The sequence below is a fragment of the Oncorhynchus kisutch genome, linkage group LG27 (assembly GCF_002021735.2).
Source record: "Oncorhynchus kisutch isolate 150728-3 linkage group LG27, Okis_V2, whole genome shotgun sequence".
Lineage (NCBI taxonomy): Eukaryota > Metazoa > Chordata > Actinopteri > Salmoniformes > Salmonidae > Oncorhynchus > Oncorhynchus kisutch.
In genome coordinates, this window is record NC_034200.2 from 42,406,875 (window position 1) to 42,426,705 (window position 19,831).

Here is a 19,831-nt window from a genome sequence, read left to right on the forward strand (position 1 = left end):
CTGTACATCCTGTAATATACTGTACATCCTGTAATATACTGTACATCCTGTAATAGCAGCTATAATATACTGTACATCCTGTAATATACTGTAAATCCTGTAATAGCAGCTATAATATACTGTACATCCTGTAATATCAGCTGTAATATGCTGTACATCCTGTAATATCAGCTGTAATATGCTGTACATCCTGTAATATACTGTACATCCTGTAATAGCAGCTGTAATATACTGTACATCCTGTAATATACTGTACATCCTGTAATATACTGTACATCCTGTAATATCAGCTGTAATATACTGTTCATCCGGTAATAGCAGCTGTAATATACTGTACATCCTGTAATATACTGTACATCCTGTAATATACTGTACATCCTGTAATAGCAGCTATAATATACTGTACATCCTGTAATATCAGCTGTAATATACGGTACATCCTGTAATATCAGTAATATACTGTACATCCTGTAATATACTGTAAATCCTGTAATAGCAGCTATAATATACTGTACATCCTGTAATATCATCTGTAATATACGGTACATCCTGTAATATACTGTACATCCTGTAATATACTGTAAATCCTGTAATAGCAGCTATAATATACTGTACATCCTATAATAGCAGCTGTAATATACTGTACATCCTGTAATATCAGCTGTAATATGCTGCACATCCTGTAATAGCAGCTGTAATATACTGTACATCCTGTAATATACTGTAAATCCTGTAATAGCAGCTATAATATACTGTACATCCTGTAATATCAGCTGTAATATGCTGTACATCCTGTAATATCAGCTGTAATATGCTGTACATCCTGTAATATACTGTACATCCTGTAATAGCAGCTGTAATATACTGTACATCCTGTAATATACTGTAAATCCTGTAATATCAGCTGTAATATACTGTGCATCCTGTAATATACTGTACATCCTGTAATATACTGTACATCCTGTAATATCAGTAATATACTGTACATCCTGTAATATCAGCTGTAATATGCTGTACATCCTGTAATAGCAGCTGTAATATACTGTACATCCTGTAATATACTGTACATCCTGTAATATCAGCTGTAATATGCTGTACATCCTGTAATATACTGTACATCCTGTAATAGCAGCTGTAATATACTGTACATCCTGTAATATACTGTACATCCTGTAATAGCAGCTGTAATATACTGTACATCCTGTAATATACTGTACATCCTGTAATAGCAGCTGTAATATACTGTACATCCTGTAATATCAGTAATATCAGCTGTAATATACTGTACATCCTGTAATATACTGTACATCCTGTAATATGCTGTACATCCTGTAATATACTGTACATCCTGTAATATACTGTACATCCTGTAATATCAGCTGTAAAATACTGTACATCCTGTAATATCAGTTGTAATATACTGTAGATCCTGTAATATCAGTAATAGCAGCTGTAAAATACTGTATATACTAATATGAGTCTCGTGGGTTTTCTAAAGTGTTTGAACACTCACCTCTGGTACACTCTGTACTTTGCAGAATTTCACTCCATTCCGTAATCTAGCAGAGAAAAATCACAGTCTTAATTAAATATTTTATTCAGGTTTCCTGAGTTAAACCATGAAGAAGTTCCATTCAGTCATCTATCTAATGATTTACATATTTTGTTGTTGGAGGGGGGGGGGGGTTCATTTCAAGGTCCTGGAGTGGCCTAGCCAGTCTCCAGATCTCAACCCCATAGAAAATCTTTGGAGGGAGTTGAAAGTCCATGTTGCCCAGCAACAGCCCCAAAACATCACTGCTCTAGAGGAGATCTGCATGGAGGAATGGGCCAAAATACCAGCAACAGTGTGTGAAAACCTTGTGAAGACTTACAGAAAACGTTTTACCACTGTCATTCCCAACAAAGGGTATATAACAAAGTATTGCGATAAACTTTTGTTATTGACCAAATACTTATTTTCCACCATAATTTGCAAATAAATTCATAAAAAATCCTACAATGTGATTTTCTGGATTTTTTTTCCTCATTTTGTCTGTCATAGTTGAAGTGTACCTATGATGAAAATTACAGGCCTCTCTCGTCTTTTTAAGTGGGAGAACTTGCACAATTGGTGGCTGACTAAATACTTTTTTGCCCCACTGTAAATATAATTTTGTTGTTGGAGGGGGGGGGGTGTTCGGATACTCACTTCTTGCATTTCTCACAGCTGTACATGTTGTCACCTAGGGACACACAGAAACAACACAGTAACGCTCCAGACTGAACAGGTACCAGAGACCTGAAGCATTGAGGTACAGAGACAGTCAAGGTCCTCACCTTTCAGCTCGTCTCTGGTGAAGAAGGCAGCCAGACAGTCCTGTAAGGTCACCACAGGACCCCACCACCAGCTGGAACACAAGGACATAATCACAAGAGTTTTACTGTTAACAGAATAGACTTCACACAACTCACTGATGGCTCCTACCAGGGTTGGGTTCAATTCCATTTCAATTCAGGAGGTACACTAAAATTCCAGTTTCTCTTAAACACTTTGAATTTGTATCGAAGCGTTTTTAATTTATTGGAATTGAAATGGAATTGACCCCAACCCTGACTCCTAACAATGTGTTAATGTTGACCCCAACCCTGACTCCTAACAATGTGTTAATGTTGACCCCAACCCTGACTCCTCCTAACAATGTGTTAATGTTGACCCCAACCCTGACAGCTCCTAACAATGTGTTAATGTTGACCCCAACCCTGACTCCTCCTAACAATGTGTTAATGTTGACCCCAACCCTGACTCCTCCTAACAATGTGTTAATGTTGACCCCAACCCTGACTCCTCCTAACAATGTATTAATGTTGACCCCAACCCTGACTCCTCCTAACAATGTGTTAATGTTGACCCCAACCCTGACTCCTCCTAACAATGTGTTAATGTTGACCCCAACCCTGACTCCTCCTAACAATGTGTTAATGTTGACCCCAACCCTGACTCCTCCTAACAATGTATTAATGTTGACCCCAACCCTGACTCCTCCTAACAATGTGTTAATGTTGACCCCAACCCTGACTCCTCCTAACAATGTATTAATGTTGACCCCAACCCTGACTCCTCCTAACAATGTGTTAATGTTGACCCCAACCCTGACTCCTCCTAACAATGTATTAATGTTGACCCCAACCCTGACTCCTCCTAACAATGTGTTAATGTTGACCCCAACCCTGACTCCTACTAACAATGTGTTAATGTTGACCCCAACCCTGACTCCTACTAACAATGTGTTAATGTTGACCCCAACCCTGACTCCTACTAACAATGTGTTAATGTTGACCCCAACCCTGACTCCTCCTAACAATGTGTTAATGTTGACCCCAACCCTGACTCCTCCTAACAATGTGTTAATGTTGACCCCAACCCTGACTCCTCCTAACAATGTATTAATGTTGACCCCAACCCTGACTCCTCCTAACAATGTGTTAATGTTGACCCCAACCCTGACTCCTCCTAACAATGTGTTAATGTTGACCCCAACCCTGACTCCTCCTAACAATGTGTTAATGTTGACCCCAACCCTGACTCCTAACAATGTGTTAATGTTGACCCCAACCCTGACTCCTACTAACAATGTGTTAATGTTGACCCCAACCCTGACTCCTAACAATGTGTTAATGTTGACCCCAACCCTGACTCCTCCTAACAATGTGTTAATGTTGACCCCAACCCTGACTCCTCCTAACAATGTGTTAATGTTGACCCCAACCCTGACTCCTCCTAACAATGTGTTAATGTTGACCCCAACCCTGACTCCTCCTAACAATGTGTTAATGTTGACCCCAACCCTGACTCCTACTAACAATGTGTTAATGTTGACCCCAACCCTGACTCCTCCTAACAATGTGTTAATGTTGACCCCAACCCTGACTCCTACTAACAATGTGTTAATGTTGACCCCAACCCTGACTCCTACTAACAATGTGTTAATGTTGACCCCAACCCTGACTCCTACTAACAATGTGTTAATGTTGACCCCAACCCTGACTCCTAACAATGTGTTAATGTTGACCACAACCCTGACTCCTAACAATGTGTTAATGTTGACCACAACCCTGACTCCTAACAATGTGTTAATGTTGACCCCAACCCTGACTCCTCCTAACAATGTGTTAATGTTGACCCCAACCCTGACTCCTACTAACAATGTGTTAATGTTGACCCCAACCCTGACTCCTACTAACAATGTGTTAATGTTGACCCCAACCCTGACTCCTAACAATGTGTTAATGTTGACCCCAACCCTGACTCCTACTAACAATGTGTTAATGTTGACCCCAACCCTGACTCCTAACAATGTGTTAATGTTGACCCCAACCCTGACTCCTCCTAACAATGTGTTAATGTTGACCCCAACCCTGACTCCTCCTAACAATGTATTAATGTTGACCCCAACCCTGACTCCTAACAATGTGTTAATGTTGACCCCAACCCTGACTCCTCCTAACAATGTGTTAATGTTGACCCCAACCCTGACTCCTCCTAACAATGTGTTAATGTTGACCCCAACCCTGACTCCTCCTAACAATGTGTTAATGTTGACCCCAACCCTGACTCCTCCTAACAATGTGTTAATGTTGACCCCAACCCTGACTCCTCCTAACAATGTGTTAATGTTGACCCCAACCCTGACTCCTCCTAACAATGTATTAATGTTGACCCCAACCCTGACTCCTCCTAACAATGTGTTAATGTTGACCCCAACCCTGACTCCTACTAACAATGTGTTAATGTTGACCCCAACCCTGACTCCTACTAACAATGTATTAATGTTGACCCCAACCCTGACTCCTAACAATGTATTAATGTTGACCCCAACCCTGACTCCTACTAACAATGTATTAATGTTGACCCCAACCCTGACTCCTAACAATGTGTTAATGTTGACCCCAACCCTGACTCCTAACAATGTGTTAATGTTGACCCCAACCCTGACTCCTACTAACAATGTGTTAATGTTGACCCCAACCCTGACTCCTACTAACAATGTGTTAATGTTGACCCCAACCCTGACTCCTACTAACAATGTATTAATGTTGACCCCAACCCTGACTCCTAACAATGTATTAATGTTGACCCCAACCCTGACTCCTACTAACAATGTATTAATGTTGACCCCAACCCTGACTCCTAACAATGTGTTAATGTTGACCCCAACCCTGACTCCTAACAATGTGTTAATGTTGACCCCAACCCTGACTCCTACTAACAATGTGTTAATGTTGACCCCAACCCTGACTCCTACTAACAATGTGTTAATGTTGACCCCAACCCTGACTCCTACTAACAATGTATTAATGTTGACCCCAACCCTGACTCCTACTAACAATGTGTTAATGTTGACCCCAACCCTGACTCCTAACAATGTATTAATGTTGACCCCAACCCTGACTCCTAACAATGTATTAATGTTGACCCCAACCCTGACTCCTACTAACAATGTGTTAATGTTGACCCCAACCCTGACTCCTACTAACAATGTGTTAATGTTGACCCCAACCCTGACTCCTACTAACAATGTGTTAATGTTGACCCCAACCCTGACTCCTAACAATGTGTTAATGTTGACCCCAACCCTAACTCCTAACAATGTGTTAATGTTGACCCCAACCCTGACTCCTAACAATGTGTTAATGTTGACCCCAACCCTGACTCCTAACAATGTGTTAATGTTGACCCCAACCCTGACTCCTCCTAACAATGTGTTAATGTTGACCCCAACCCTGACTCCTCCTAACAATGTGTTAATGTTGACCCCAACCCTGACTCCTCCTAACAATGTGTTAATGTTGACCCCAACCCTGACTCCTCCTAACAATGTGTTAATGTTGACCCCAACCCTGACTCCTCCTAACAATGTGTTAATGTTGACCCCAACCCTGACTCCTCCTAACAATGTATTAATGTTGACCCCAACCCTGACTCCTCCTAACAATGTGTTAATGTTGACCCCAACCCTGACTCCTACTAACAATGTGTTAATGTTGACCCCAACCCTGACTCCTACTAACAATGTATTAATGTTGACCCCAACCCTGACTCCTAACAATGTATTAATGTTGACCCCAACCCTGACTCCTACTAACAATGTATTAATGTTGACCCCAACCCTGACTCCTAACAATGTGTTAATGTTGACCCCAACCCTGACTCCTAACAATGTGTTAATGTTGACCCCAACCCTGACTCCTACTAACAATGTGTTAATGTTGACCCCAACCCTGACTCCTACTAACAATGTGTTAATGTTGACCCCAACCCTGACTCCTACTAACAATGTATTAATGTTGACCCCAACCCTGACTCCTACTAACAATGTGTTAATGTTGACCCCAACCCTGACTCCTAACAATGTATTAATGTTGACCCCAACCCTGACTCCTAACAATGTATTAATGTTGACCCCAACCCTGACTCCTACTAACAATGTGTTAATGTTGACCCCAACCCTGACTCCTACTAACAATGTGTTAATGTTGACCCCAACCCTGACTCCTACTAACAATGTGTTAATGTTGACCCCAACCCTGACTCCTAACAATGTGTTAATGTTGACCCCAACCCTAACTCCTAACAATGTGTTAATGTTGACCCCAACCCTGACTCCTAACAATGTGTTAATGTTGACCCCAACCCTGACTCCTAACAATGTGTTAATGTTGACCCCAACCCTGACTCCTCCTAACAATGTGTTAATGTTGACCCCAACCCTGACTCCTCCTAACAATGTGTTAATGTTGACCCCAACCCTGACTCCTCCTAACAATGTGTTAATGTTGACCCCAACCCTGACTCCTCCTAACAATGTGTTAATGTTGACCCCAACCCTGACTCCTCCTAACAATGTGTTAATGTTGACCCCAACCCTGACTCCTACTAACAATGTGTTAATGTTGACCCCAACCCTGACTCCTACTAACAATGTGTTAATGTTGACCCCAACCCTGACTCCTACTAACAATGTGTTAATGTTGACCCCAACCCTGACTCCTCCTAACAATGTGTTAATGTTGACCCCAACCCTGACTCCTACTAACAATGTGTTAATGTTGACCCCAACCCTGACTCCTACTAACAATGTGTTAATGTTGACCCCAACCCTGACTCCTACTAACAATGTGTTAATGTTGACCCCAACCCTGACTCCTAACAATGTATTAATGTTGACCACAACCCTGACTCCTACTAACAATGTGTTAATGTTGACCACAACCCTGACTCCTACTAACAATGTGTTAATGTTGACCCCAACCCTGACTCCTAACAATGTGTTAATGTTGACCACAACCCTGACTCCTAACAATGTGTTAATGTTGACCCCAACCCTGACTCCTAACAATGTATTAATGTTGACCCCAACCCTGACTCCTAACAATGTGTTAATGTTGACCCCAACCCTGACTCCTCCTAACAATGTGTTAATGTTGACCCCAACCCTGACTCCTCCTAACAATGTGTTAATGTTGACCCCAACCCTGACTCCTCCTAACAATGTGTTAATGTTGACCCCAACCCTGACTCCTCCTAACAATGTATTAATGTTGACCCCAACCCTGACTCCTCCTAACAATGTGTTAATGTTGACCCCAACCCTGACTCCTCCTAACAATGTGTTAATGTTGACCCCAACCCTGACTCCTACTAACAATGTGTTAATGTTGACCCCAACCCTGACTCCTACTAACAATGTATTAATGTTGACCCCAACCCTGACTCCTAACAATGTATTAATGTTGACCCCAACCCTGACTCCTACTAACAATGTGTTAATGTTGACCCCAACCCTGACTCCTAACAATGTGTTAATGTTGACCCCAACCCTGACTCCTAACAATGTGTTAATGTTGACCCCAACCCTGACTCCTACTAACAATGTGTTAATGTTGACCCCAACCCTGACTCCTACTAACAATGTGTTAATGTTGACCCCAACCCTGACTCCTACTAACAATGTATTAATGTTGACCCCAACCCTGACTCCTACTAACAATGTGTTAATGTTGACCCCAACCCTGACTCCTAACAATGTATTAATGTTGACCCCAACCCTGACTCCTAACAATGTATTAATGTTGACCCCAACCCTGACTCCTACTAACAATGTGTTAATGTTGACCCCAACCCTGACTCCTACTAACAATGTGTTAATGTTGACCCCAACCCTGACTCCTCCTAACAATGTGTTAATGTTGACCCCAACCCTGACTCCTACTAACAATGTGTTAATGTTGACCCCAACCCTGACTCCTACTAACAATGTATTAATGTTGACCCCAACCCTGACTCCTAACAATGTATTAATGTTGACCCCAACCCTGACTCCTACTAACAATGTATTAATGTTGACCCCAACCCTGACTCCTAACAATGTGTTAATGTTGACCCCAACCCTGACTCCTAACAATGTGTTAATGTTGACCCCAACCCTGACTCCTACTAACAATGTGTTAATGTTGACCCCAACCCTGACTCCTACTAACAATGTGTTAATGTTGACCCCAACCCTGACTCCTACTAACAATGTATTAATGTTGACCCCAACCCTGACTCCTACTAACAATGTGTTAATGTTGACCCCAACCCTGACTCCTAACAATGTATTAATGTTGACCCCAACCCTGACTCCTAACAATGTATTAATGTTGACCCCAACCCTGACTCCTACTAACAATGTGTTAATGTTGACCCCAACCCTGACTCCTACTAACAATGTGTTAATGTTGACCCCAACCCTGACTCCTACTAACAATGTGTTAATGTTGACCCCAACCCTGACTCCTAACAATGTGTTAATGTTGACCCCAACCCTAACTCCTAACAATGTGTTAATGTTGACCCCAACCCTGACTCCTAACAATGTGTTAATGTTGACCCCAACCCTGACTCCTAACAATGTGTTAATGTTGACCCCAACCCTGACTCCTCCTAACAATGTGTTAATGTTGACCCCAACCCTGACTCCTCCTAACAATGTGTTAATGTTGACCCCAACCCTGACTCCTCCTAACAATGTGTTAATGTTGACCCCAACCCTGACTCCTCCTAACAATGTGTTAATGTTGACCCCAACCCTGACTCCTCCTAACAATGTGTTAATGTTGACCCCAACCCTGACTCCTACTAACAATGTGTTAATGTTGACCCCAACCCTGACTCCTACTAACAATGTGTTAATGTTGACCCCAACCCTGACTCCTACTAACAATGTGTTAATGTTGACCCAACCCTGACTCCTCCTAACAATGTGTTAATGTTGACCCCAACCCTGACTCCTACTAACAATGTGTTAATGTTGACCCCAACCCTGACTCCTACTAACAATGTGTTAATGTTGACCCCAACCCTGACTCCTACTAACAATGTGTTAATGTTGACCCCAACCCTGACTCCTAACAATGTATTAATGTTGACCACAACCCTGACTCCTACTAACAATGTGTTAATGTTGACCACAACCCTGACTCCTACTAACAATGTGTTAATGTTGACCCCAACCCTGACTCCTAACAATGTGTTAATGTTGACCACAACCCTGACTCCTAACAATGTGTTAATGTTGACCCCAACCCTGACTCCTAACAATGTATTAATGTTGACCCCAACCCTGACTCCTAACAATGTGTTAATGTTGACCCCAACCCTGACTCCTCCTAACAATGTGTTAATGTTGACCCCAACCCTGACTCCTCCTAACAATGTGTTAATGTTGACCCCAACCCTGACTCCTCCTAACAATGTGTTAATGTTGACCCCAACCCTGACTCCTCCTAACAATGTATTAATGTTGACCCCAACCCTGACTCCTCCTAACAATGTGTTAATGTTGACCCCAACCCTGACTCCTCCTAACAATGTGTTAATGTTGACCCCAACCCTGACTCCTACTAACAATGTGTTAATGTTGACCCCAACCCTGACTCCTACTAACAATGTATTAATGTTGACCCCAACCCTGACTCCTAACAATGTATTAATGTTGACCCCAACCCTGACTCCTACTAACAATGTGTTAATGTTGACCCCAACCCTGACTCCTAACAATGTGTTAATGTTGACCCCAACCCTGACTCCTAACAATGTGTTAATGTTGACCCCAACCCTGACTCCTACTAACAATGTGTTAATGTTGACCCCAACCCTGACTCCTACTAACAATGTGTTAATGTTGACCCCAACCCTGACTCCTACTAACAATGTATTAATGTTGACCCCAACCCTGACTCCTACTAACAATGTGTTAATGTTGACCCCAACCCTGACTCCTAACAATGTATTAATGTTGACCCCAACCCTGACTCCTAACAATGTATTAATGTTGACCCCAACCCTGACTCCTACTAACAATGTGTTAATGTTGACCCCAACCCTGACTCCTACTAACAATGTGTTAATGTTGACCCCAACCCTGACTCCTACTAACAATGTGTTAATGTTGACCCCAACCCTGACTCCTAACAATGTGTTAATGTTGACCCCAACCCTAACTCCTAACAATGTGTTAATGTTGACCCCAACCCTGACTCCTAACAATGTGTTAATGTTGACCCCAACCCTGACTCCTAACAATGTGTTAATGTTGACCCCAACCCTGACTCCTAACAATGTGTTAATGTTGACCCCAACCCTGACTCCTAACAATGTGTTAATGTTGACCCCAACCCTGACTCCTAACAATGTGTTAATGTTGACCCCAACCCTGACTCCTACCAATGTGTTAATGTTGACCCCAACCCTGACTCCTAACAATGTGTTAATGTTGACCCCAACCCTGACTCCTAACAATGTGTTAATGTTGACCCCAACCCTGACTCCTAACAATGTGTTAATGTTGACCCCAACCCTGACTCCTAACAATGTGTTAATGTTGACCCCAACCCTAACTCCTAACAATGTGTTAATGTTGACCCCAACCCTGACTCCTACCAATGTGTTAATGTTGACCCCAACCCTGACTCCTACCAATGTGTTAATGTTGACCCCAACCCTGACTCCTACCAATGTGTTAATGTTGACCCCAACCCTGACTCCTAACAATGTGTTAATGTTGACCCCAACCCTGACTCCTACTAACAATGTGTTAATGTTGACCCCAACCCTGACTCCTACTAACAATGTGTTAATGTTGACCCCAACCCTGACTCCTAACAATGTATTAATGTTGACCCCAACCCTGACTCCTACTAACAATGTGTTAATGTTGACCCCAACCCTGACTCCTAACAATGTGTTAATGTTGACCCCAACCCTGACTCCTACCAATGTGTTAATGTTGACCCCAACCCTGACTCCTACCAATGTGTTAATGTTGACCCCAACCCTGACTCCTACCAATGTGTTAATGTTGACTCTTAATAAGTGCGTGAATTGAACAGTTTTCCTGTCCTGCTAAGTATTCAAAATGTAATGAGTACTTTTGGTTGTCAAGGAAAATGTAAGGAGTAAAAAGTACAATATTTTCTTAAGGAATATAGTGAAGTAAAGGTAGCCAAAAAATAATAAACAGTACAGTAACGTACAGATTCCCCAAAATAAACTTCTTAAGTTGTACTTTAAAGTGTTTTTACTGAAGTACTTTACACCACTGATGCAGACAATATAAAAGTGGTAAGGAAGTGTGTGTTGGGGGACATAGGAAGTGTGTGTTGGGGGACATAGGAAGTGTGTGTTGGGGGACATAGGAAGTGTGTGTTGGGGGACATAGGAAGTGTGTGTTGGGGGACATAGGAAGTGTGTGTTGGGGACATAGGGGCCCTGACATGACTGATCTGTATGGCTTGTCACATGATCTTCAACCTGCTGACTCACTCTGCCTCATCACATCATTCATATCCTTATAACGTTATAGGACTTGATGATGTACTAAACACGTTGTTGTGACCATTATTAAGCCTCATCCCCATAACACTGATCAGGTACATTCTGTATATAACATAAACCTCTTGATGTATTCCATGACGAAGCCGACCCATCCCTGAGCTGTCTGTACCCATTAAAGGGTTTTCTAGTTAGGGTCACCAGGCTGTCCGTACCCATTAAAGGGTTTTCTAGTTAGGGTCACCAGGCTGTCTGTACCCATTAAAGGGTATAATAGTTAGGGTCACCAGGCTGTCTGTACCCATTAAAGGGTATAATAGTTAGGGTCCCCAGGCTGTCTGTACCCATTAAAGGGTTTAATAGTTAGGGTCACCAGGCTGTCTGTACCCATTAAAGGGTATAATAGTTAGGGTCACCAGGCTGTCTGTACCCATTAAAGGGTATAATAGTTAGGGTCACCAGGCTGTCTGTACCCATTAAAGGGTTTTCTAGTTAGGGTCACCAGGCTGACCGTACCCATTAAAGTGTATAATAGTTAGGGTCACCAGGCTGTCTGTACCCATTAAAGGGTTTTCTAGTTAGGATCACCAGGCTGTCTGTACCCATTAAAGGGTTTTCTAGTTAGGGTCCCCAGGCTGTCTGTACCCATTAAAGGGTATAATAGTTAGGGTCCCCAGGCTGTCTGTACCCATTAAAGGGTTTTCTAGTTAGGGTCACCAGGCTATCTGTACCCATTAAAGGGTTTTCTAGTTAGGGTCACCAGGCTGTCTGTACCCATTAAAGGGTTTTCTAGTTAGGGTCACCAGGCTGTCTGTACCCATTAAAGGGTATAATAGTTAGGGTCACCAGGCTGTCTGTACCCATTAAAGGGTTTTCTAGTTAGGGTCACCAGGCTGTCTGTACCCATTAAAGGGTTTTCTAGTTAGGGTCACCAGGCTGTCCGTACCCATTAAAGGATTTTCTAGTTAGGGTACCCAGGCTGTCCGTACCTCTTGATGTATTCCATGACGAAGGCGACCCATCCCTGAGCAGCGTAGGCCTCACCACAGGAGCCAGCCTTGATCAGAGAGGTCTGATGGGAGGAGGAGTGGAGTTTAGCCAGGTCCTCCTTACCTGGGATGGGCAGGGACAGGTCCTGGAAGTTCTCTAGGGTCACTGACACCTGGAGGGAGGAGTGATATGTAAAGATGAGGTAGAATAACATGAATGGAAACAAAGGCTGTTCTGAGGGAAGGCCAGGTTGTTGCTAGATATGTTCGAGTTGCGTCGAGGACAATTGGACTATCCTACCCTGCTACGTTACCTATCCTAACCTGCTACGTTACCTATCCTACCCTGCTACGTTACCTATCCTAACCTGCTACGTTACCTATCCTACCCTGCTACGTTACCTATCCTAACCTGCTACGTTACCTATCCTAACCTGCTACGTTAACTCTCCTAACCTGCTACGTTAACTCTCCTAACCTGCTACGTTACCTATCCTAACCTGCTACGTTACCTATCCTAACCTGCTACGTTACCTATCCTAACCTGCTACGTTACCCATCCTAACCTGCTACGTTACCTATCCTAACCTGCTACGTTACCTATCCTAACCTGCTACGTTACCCATCCTAACCTGCTACGTTACCCATCCTAACCTGCTACGTTACCCATCCTAACCTGCTACGTTACCTATCCTAACCTGCTACGTTAACTCTCCTAACCTGCTACGTTACCTATCCTAACCTGCTACGTTACCTATCCTAACCTGCTACGTTACCTATCCTAACCTGCTACGTTAACTATCCTAACCTGCTACGTTACCTATCCTAACCTGCTACGTTAACTCTCCTAACCTGCTACGTTAACTCTCCTACCCTGCTACGTTAACTCTCCTAACCTGCTACGTTAACTCTCCTAACCTGCTACGTTACCTCTCCTAACCTGCTACGTTACCTCTCCTAACCTGCTACGTTACCTATCCTAACCTGCTACGTTACCTATCCTAACCTGCTACGTTACCTATCCTAACCTGCTACGTTACCCATCCTAACCTGCTACGTTACCTATCCTAACCTGCTACGTTAACTCTCCTAACCTGCTACGTTACCTATCCTAACCTGCTACGTTAACTCTCCTAACCTGCTACGTTACCTATCCTAACCTGCTACGTTACCTATCCTAACCTGCTACGTTAACTCTCCTAACCTGCTACGTTACCTATCCTAACCTGCTACGTTACCTATCCTAACCTGCTACGTTACCTCTCCTAACCTGCTACGTTAACTCTCCTAACCTGCTACGTTACCTATCCTAACCTGCTACGTTACCTATCCTAACCTGCTACGTTACCTCTCCTAACCTGCTACGTTACCTATCCTAACCTGCTACGTTACCTCTCCTAACCTGCTACGTTAACTCTCCTAACCTGCTACGTTACCTATCCTAACCTGCTACGTTACCTCTCCTAACCTGCTACGTTAACTCTCCTAACCTGCTACATAAAGTCACTCCTGCTGTACTCCATCAAGTCCAAACTGGCAGGCCTTCCCGCAGAACAGTGTGGGTTCAGAGTGACTCCATACTCCAAAGATGAGGCAGAGAGACACGAGTCAAGTTAACATGGGGGGTGAGAGGGTTAAGGCCTGAGAGGAGGAAGGAGCCCCACAAGATGACTAGACAAAATACTCACCCTATCGCAGGTCAGACACTGTACTGAGCTGACAATGGTCCCATCAAACACGTCTGATATCACACTACGATACTTCTTCTGGCTCTTTGTTGAGGAGAATGAGGACACTACAGAGTCAGAGAGAGAGAGACAGAGAGAGAGAGAGACAGAGAGAGAGAGAGACAGAGAGAGAGAGAGAGAGACAGAGAGAGAGAGAGACAGAGAGAGAGACAGAGAGACAGAGAGAGAGAGAGACAGAGAGAGAGAGAGACAGAGAGAGAGAGAGAGACAGAGAGAGAGAGAGAGACAGAGACAGAGAGAGACAGAGAGAGAGAGATAGAGACAGAGAGACAGTCACAGAGAGAGAGAAAGACAGAGAGAGTCAGAGAGAGAGAGAGTCAGAGAGAGAGAGAGAGTCAGAGAGAGTCAGAGAGAGAGAGAGTCAGAGAGAGAGAGTCAGAGAGAGAGAGTCAGAGAGAGAGTCAGAGAGAGAGAGTCAGAGAGAGAGTCAGAGAGACAGTCAGAGAGAGAGAGTCAGAGAGACAGAGAGAGTCAGAGAGAGAGAGAGTCAGAGAGAGTCAGAGAGAGAGTCAGAGAGCGAGTCAGAGAGAGAGAGAGTCAGACAGTCAGAGAGAGAGTCAGAGAGAGAGTCAGAGAGAGTCAGAGAGAGAGTCAGAGAGAGAGTCAGAGAGATAGAGAGAGTCAGAGAGAGAGAGAGTTGGAGTCAGAGAGAGAGTCAGAGAGCGAGAGTCAGAGAGACAGAGAGAGTCAGAGAGGCAGTGTGTTGATTGAATTGCTCGATGCTAGATCATCTTTTTTATTTATTTGTACCCCTTTTTTCTCCCCAATTTCCTGATATCCGATTGGTAGTTACCGCACTGCTTCTTGACACAATGCCCACTTAACCCGGAAGCCCGACGCACCAATGTGTCGAAGGAAACACAGTACACCTGGCGACCGTGTCAGCGTGCACTGCACCCAGCCCGCCACAGGAGTCGCTGGTACACGATGGGACAAGGACAACCTTGCCGGCAAAACCCTCCCCTAACCCGGACGACGCTGGGCCAAACCCTCCCCTAACCCGGACGACGCTGGGCCAAACCCTCCCCTAATCCGGACGACGCTGGGCCAAACCCTCCCCTAATCCGGACGACGCTGGGCCAAACCCTCCCCTAATCCGGACGACGCTGGGCCAAACCCTCCCCTAATCCGGACGACGCTGGGCCAAACCCTCCCCTAATCCGGACGACGCTGGGCCAATTGTGCGCAGCCCCATGGGTCTCCTGGTCGCGGCCGGCTGCGACAGAGCCTGGACTCGAACCCAGAATCTCTAGTGGCACAGCTAGTGCAGTGCCTTAGACCACCACTACGCCACTCGGGAGGCCGTAGAGAGATACTCTAATGACTCTGTTCTGTATTGTTGCCTTCGTGTATTTTCATTTGGCGCAAAAATACATTTTCATTTTCATACTATACCTTTCTTATGGCTAGAGGACATTCCTGGCCAGACAGAGTTAGTCTTGGGGGGGCTGGAGGACATTCCTGGCCAGACAGAGTTAGTCTTGCGGGGGCTGGAGGACATCTTGGTGAGGCAGTGTCCCTCCGTATGGACTGGACTCTGGGTCCGGGTGCTGCTGGACACTACCTGCAGCTCTGGGAACAGAGAGGAGGAGACCATTATCCAGAACAACTTACAATCAGTGCCACCCACCAGCCACCCCACCCCCCCACCAGCCACCCCACCCACCAGCCATCCCACCTACCAGCCATCCCACCTACCAGCCCTACCAGCCATCCCACCTGCCAGCCATCCCAGCCTACCAGCCCTACCAGCCCTACCAGCCATCCCACCTACCAGCCATCCCACCTACCAGCCCTACCAGCCATCCCACCTACCAGACCTCCCAGCCATCCCACCTCCCAGCCATCCCACCTCCCAGCCATCCCACCTCCCAGCCATCCCACCTCCCAGCCATCCCACCTCCCAGCCATCCCACCTCCCAGCCATCCCACCTCCCAGCCATCCCACCTCCCAGCCATCCCACCTACCAGCCATCCCACCTACCAGCCATCCCACCTACCAGCCATCCCACCTACCAGCCATCCGGCTCTGTATTTGGACTTTGATTGTCCCCTGGCTGCTGACGATGGACGTGGCCTCATTGGTGGGAGTGGTATCCACGTTTTTATCCAGGTCTCCCCCTGATCCCCGGTAGAGGTCGTTGATCAGGTTCTTCTCTTTCTGCAACTCCCTATTGGTCTGGCCGGAGGAGTGGGAGGAGTCAGGCCCGTCGGGGATCAGCATCTCCGCCTCGTTAGACTCCTCCCTTGAAGGCGCCGCCTGCCTGTCCCCGCTCCCACCCTGACCCTCGCTGTCCACTCGCTCGCTGCTGCCGCCGCACGACTCGCACGACTGAAAGTCGTTGTCCGATTGGCTGGGGCTGTTGTCGTCGGGGCCGCCGTCGTCCATAACGATGGCGTGAGAGTGTAGGTCGTTGTCAGGGGGCTCGGCCAGTGGCTCCTTCAGCTCCTCGTGGAGCTGGTCCATCAGACAGCGCAGGAACTCCTGAGAGTCCTGAAGTAGACATAGACATGGACAAAACATTAGGAACACCTGCTCTTTCTTTCCACGACATGACTGACCAGGTGAAAGGTATGATCCCTTATTGGTGCCACTTCAAATCAGTGTAGATGAAGGGGAGGAGACGGGTTAAAGAAGGATTTTTAAACCTTGAGACATGGATTGTATGTGTGTGTGCCATTCAAAAGGTGAACTGGCAAGACAAAAGATTGAAGTGCCTTTGAACAGGGAAATGGTAGTAGGAGACAGGCGAACCAGTTTGATTGTGTCAAGAATTGCAACACTGCTGGGTTTTTCCACGCTCAAGAGCAACAGACAGGCTATAGTTAGTCAACTGACAGTCCAGTACAACATTGGTTCCCAAAGACCCCTAAAATACTGTACAACTCGATGAACCTTGACACGAATGGGTGTATGCCAGCCGACGACCTGAAAGAGATCGACTTCTTTCAGCAAATAAGATAATGTGGTTGCAGTGGGCTTAAGAAGGAAAACACTGGACTCTTGAGAAATGGAAATACATTGCCTGGTCTAATAAATCCTGGTTCCTGCTGTTTCACGCGGATGGGAGGACTAGGGTAGGGAGAAAACCACGAGCACCTGCATCCATAATGCCGTGCGTCAACATTACAGGCTGGTGTGGGGTGTGTTTTCATGGAACACATTGGGCCCCTTGATAAAAGTGGAGCGACGTTTGAATGCCACAGGATATCTGTACATCATAGCCAATCAGGTGCATCCCTTCATGGTAGCAGTGTATCCATCTGCAAGTATATATTTTTTCAACAGTAAAATGCCATGAACATAACAGTGAATTCTGCTTGCTGCAGTGTCCTGCCCAAATGAGCATCTGAGTATCAGTGCAGATATTACTGGAGGTTTAGAGGAAATGTATAATGATATAGTGATAGTTATATAGTTATAATGATATAGTTATATAGGTATAGTGATAGTTAGTGATATAGTTATAGTGGTATAATGATATAGTTACATAGGTATAGTGATAGTTATAGTGATATAGTTATATAGGTATAGTGATATAGTTATAGTGGTATAATGATATAATGATATAGTTATAGTGATATAGTTATAGTGGTATAATGATATAATGATATAGTTATAGTGATATAGTTATAGTGGTATAATGATATAGTTATATAGGTATAGTGGTATAGTTAGTGGTATAATGATATAGTTATATAGGTATAGTGGTATAGTTAGTGGTATAATGATATAGTTATATAGGTATAGTGGTATAGTTAGTGGTATAATGATATAGTTATATAGGTATAGTGGTATAATGATATAGGTATAGTGATATAGTTATACAGGTATAGTGATATAGTTATAGTGGTATAATGATATAGTTATAGTGGTATAGTGATATAGTTATAGTGGTATAATGATATAGTTATAGTGGTATAATGATATAGTTATAGTGGTATAATGATATAGGTATAGTGGTATAATGATATAGGTATAGTGATATAATGATGAGCCCATCTGTCTGCCTGGGAATGACCTTTACTGGTTCAGTAACAGCCCTAGAGAAGAAGAACAAGAGGAGCTCTCTGTCTGGGAATGACCTTTACTGGTTCAGGAACAGCCCTAGAGAAGAAGAACAAGAGGAGCTCTCTGTCTGGGAATGACCTTTACTGGTTCAGGAACAGCCCTAGAGAAGAAGAACAAGAGGAGCCCATCTGTCTGGGAATGACCTTTACTGGTTCAGGAACAGCCCTAGAGAAGAAGAACAAGAGGAGCTCTCTGTCTGGGAATGACCTTTACTGGTTCAGGAACAGCCCTAGAGAAGAAGAACAAGAGGAGCTCTCTGTCTGGGAATGACCTTTACTGGTTCAGGAACAGCCCTAGAGAAGAAGAACAAGAGGAGCTCTCTGTCTGGGAATGACCTTTACTGGTTCAGGAACAGCCCTAGAGAAGAAGAACAAGAGGAGCTCTCTGTCTGGGAATGACCTTTACTGGTTCAGGAACAGCCCTAGAGAAGAAGAACAAGAGGAGCTCTCTGTCTGGGAATGACCTTTACTGGTTCAGGAACAGCCCTAGAGAAGAAGAACAAGAGGAGCTCTCTGTCTGGGAATGACCTTTACTGGTTCAGGAACAGCCCTAGAGAAGAAGAACAAGAGGAGCCCATCTGTCTGGGAATGACCTTTACTGGTTCAGGAACAGCCCTAGAGAAGAAGAACAAGAGGAGCTCTCTGTCTGGGAATGACCTTTACTGGTTCAGGAACAGCCCTAGAGAAGAAGAACAAGAGGAGCTCTCTGTCTGGGAATGACCTTTACTGGTTCAGGAACAGCCCTAGAGAAGAAGAACAAGAGGAGCTCTCTGTCTGGGAATGACCTTTACTGGTTCAGGAACAGCCCTAGAGAAGAAGAACAAGAGGAGCTCTCTGTCTGGGAATGACCTTCACTGGTTCAGGAACAGCCCTAGAGAAGAAGAACAAGAGGAGCCCATCTGTCTGGGAATGACCTTCACTGGTTCAGGAACAGCCCTAGAGAAGAAGAACAAGAGGAGCCCATCTGTCTGGGAATGACCTTCACTGGTTCAGGAACAGCCCTAGAGAAGAAGAACAAGAGGAGCCCATCTGTCTGGGAATGACCTTTACTGGTTCAGGAACAGCCCTAGAGAAGAAGAACAAGAGGAGCCCATCTGTCTGGGAATGACCTTTACTGGTTCAGGAACAGCCCTAGAGAAGAAGAACAAGAGGAGCCCATCTGTCTGGGA

General features: G+C 44.7%; 1 protein-coding gene across 2 annotated transcripts in view; it reads right to left on the bottom strand.

The window, feature by feature from the left end:
* LOC109879708 (ubiquitin carboxyl-terminal hydrolase 33) overlaps positions 1-19,831 on the bottom strand; it is a 78,181-nt gene that overhangs the window by 26,321 nt on the left and 32,029 nt on the right. For both annotated transcript variants that reach the window (XR_004205843.1, XM_031807133.1), the window contains exons 10-16: positions 16,608-17,085; positions 15,987-16,163; positions 14,532-14,638; positions 12,844-13,016; positions 2,320-2,390; positions 2,192-2,225; positions 1,514-1,559 (exon numbers count right to left, since the gene is read on the bottom strand). Coding sequence is in view for 1 of the 2 variants with exons in the window: in XM_031807133.1 (XP_031662993.1) it covers positions 1,514-1,559; positions 2,192-2,225; positions 2,320-2,390; positions 12,844-13,016; positions 14,532-14,638; positions 15,987-16,163; positions 16,608-17,085 (1,086 nt within the window). In the remaining variant the exon portion in view is untranslated. The remainder of the gene's footprint in view (positions 1-1,513; positions 1,560-2,191; positions 2,226-2,319; positions 2,391-12,843; positions 13,017-14,531; positions 14,639-15,986; positions 16,164-16,607; positions 17,086-19,831) is intronic.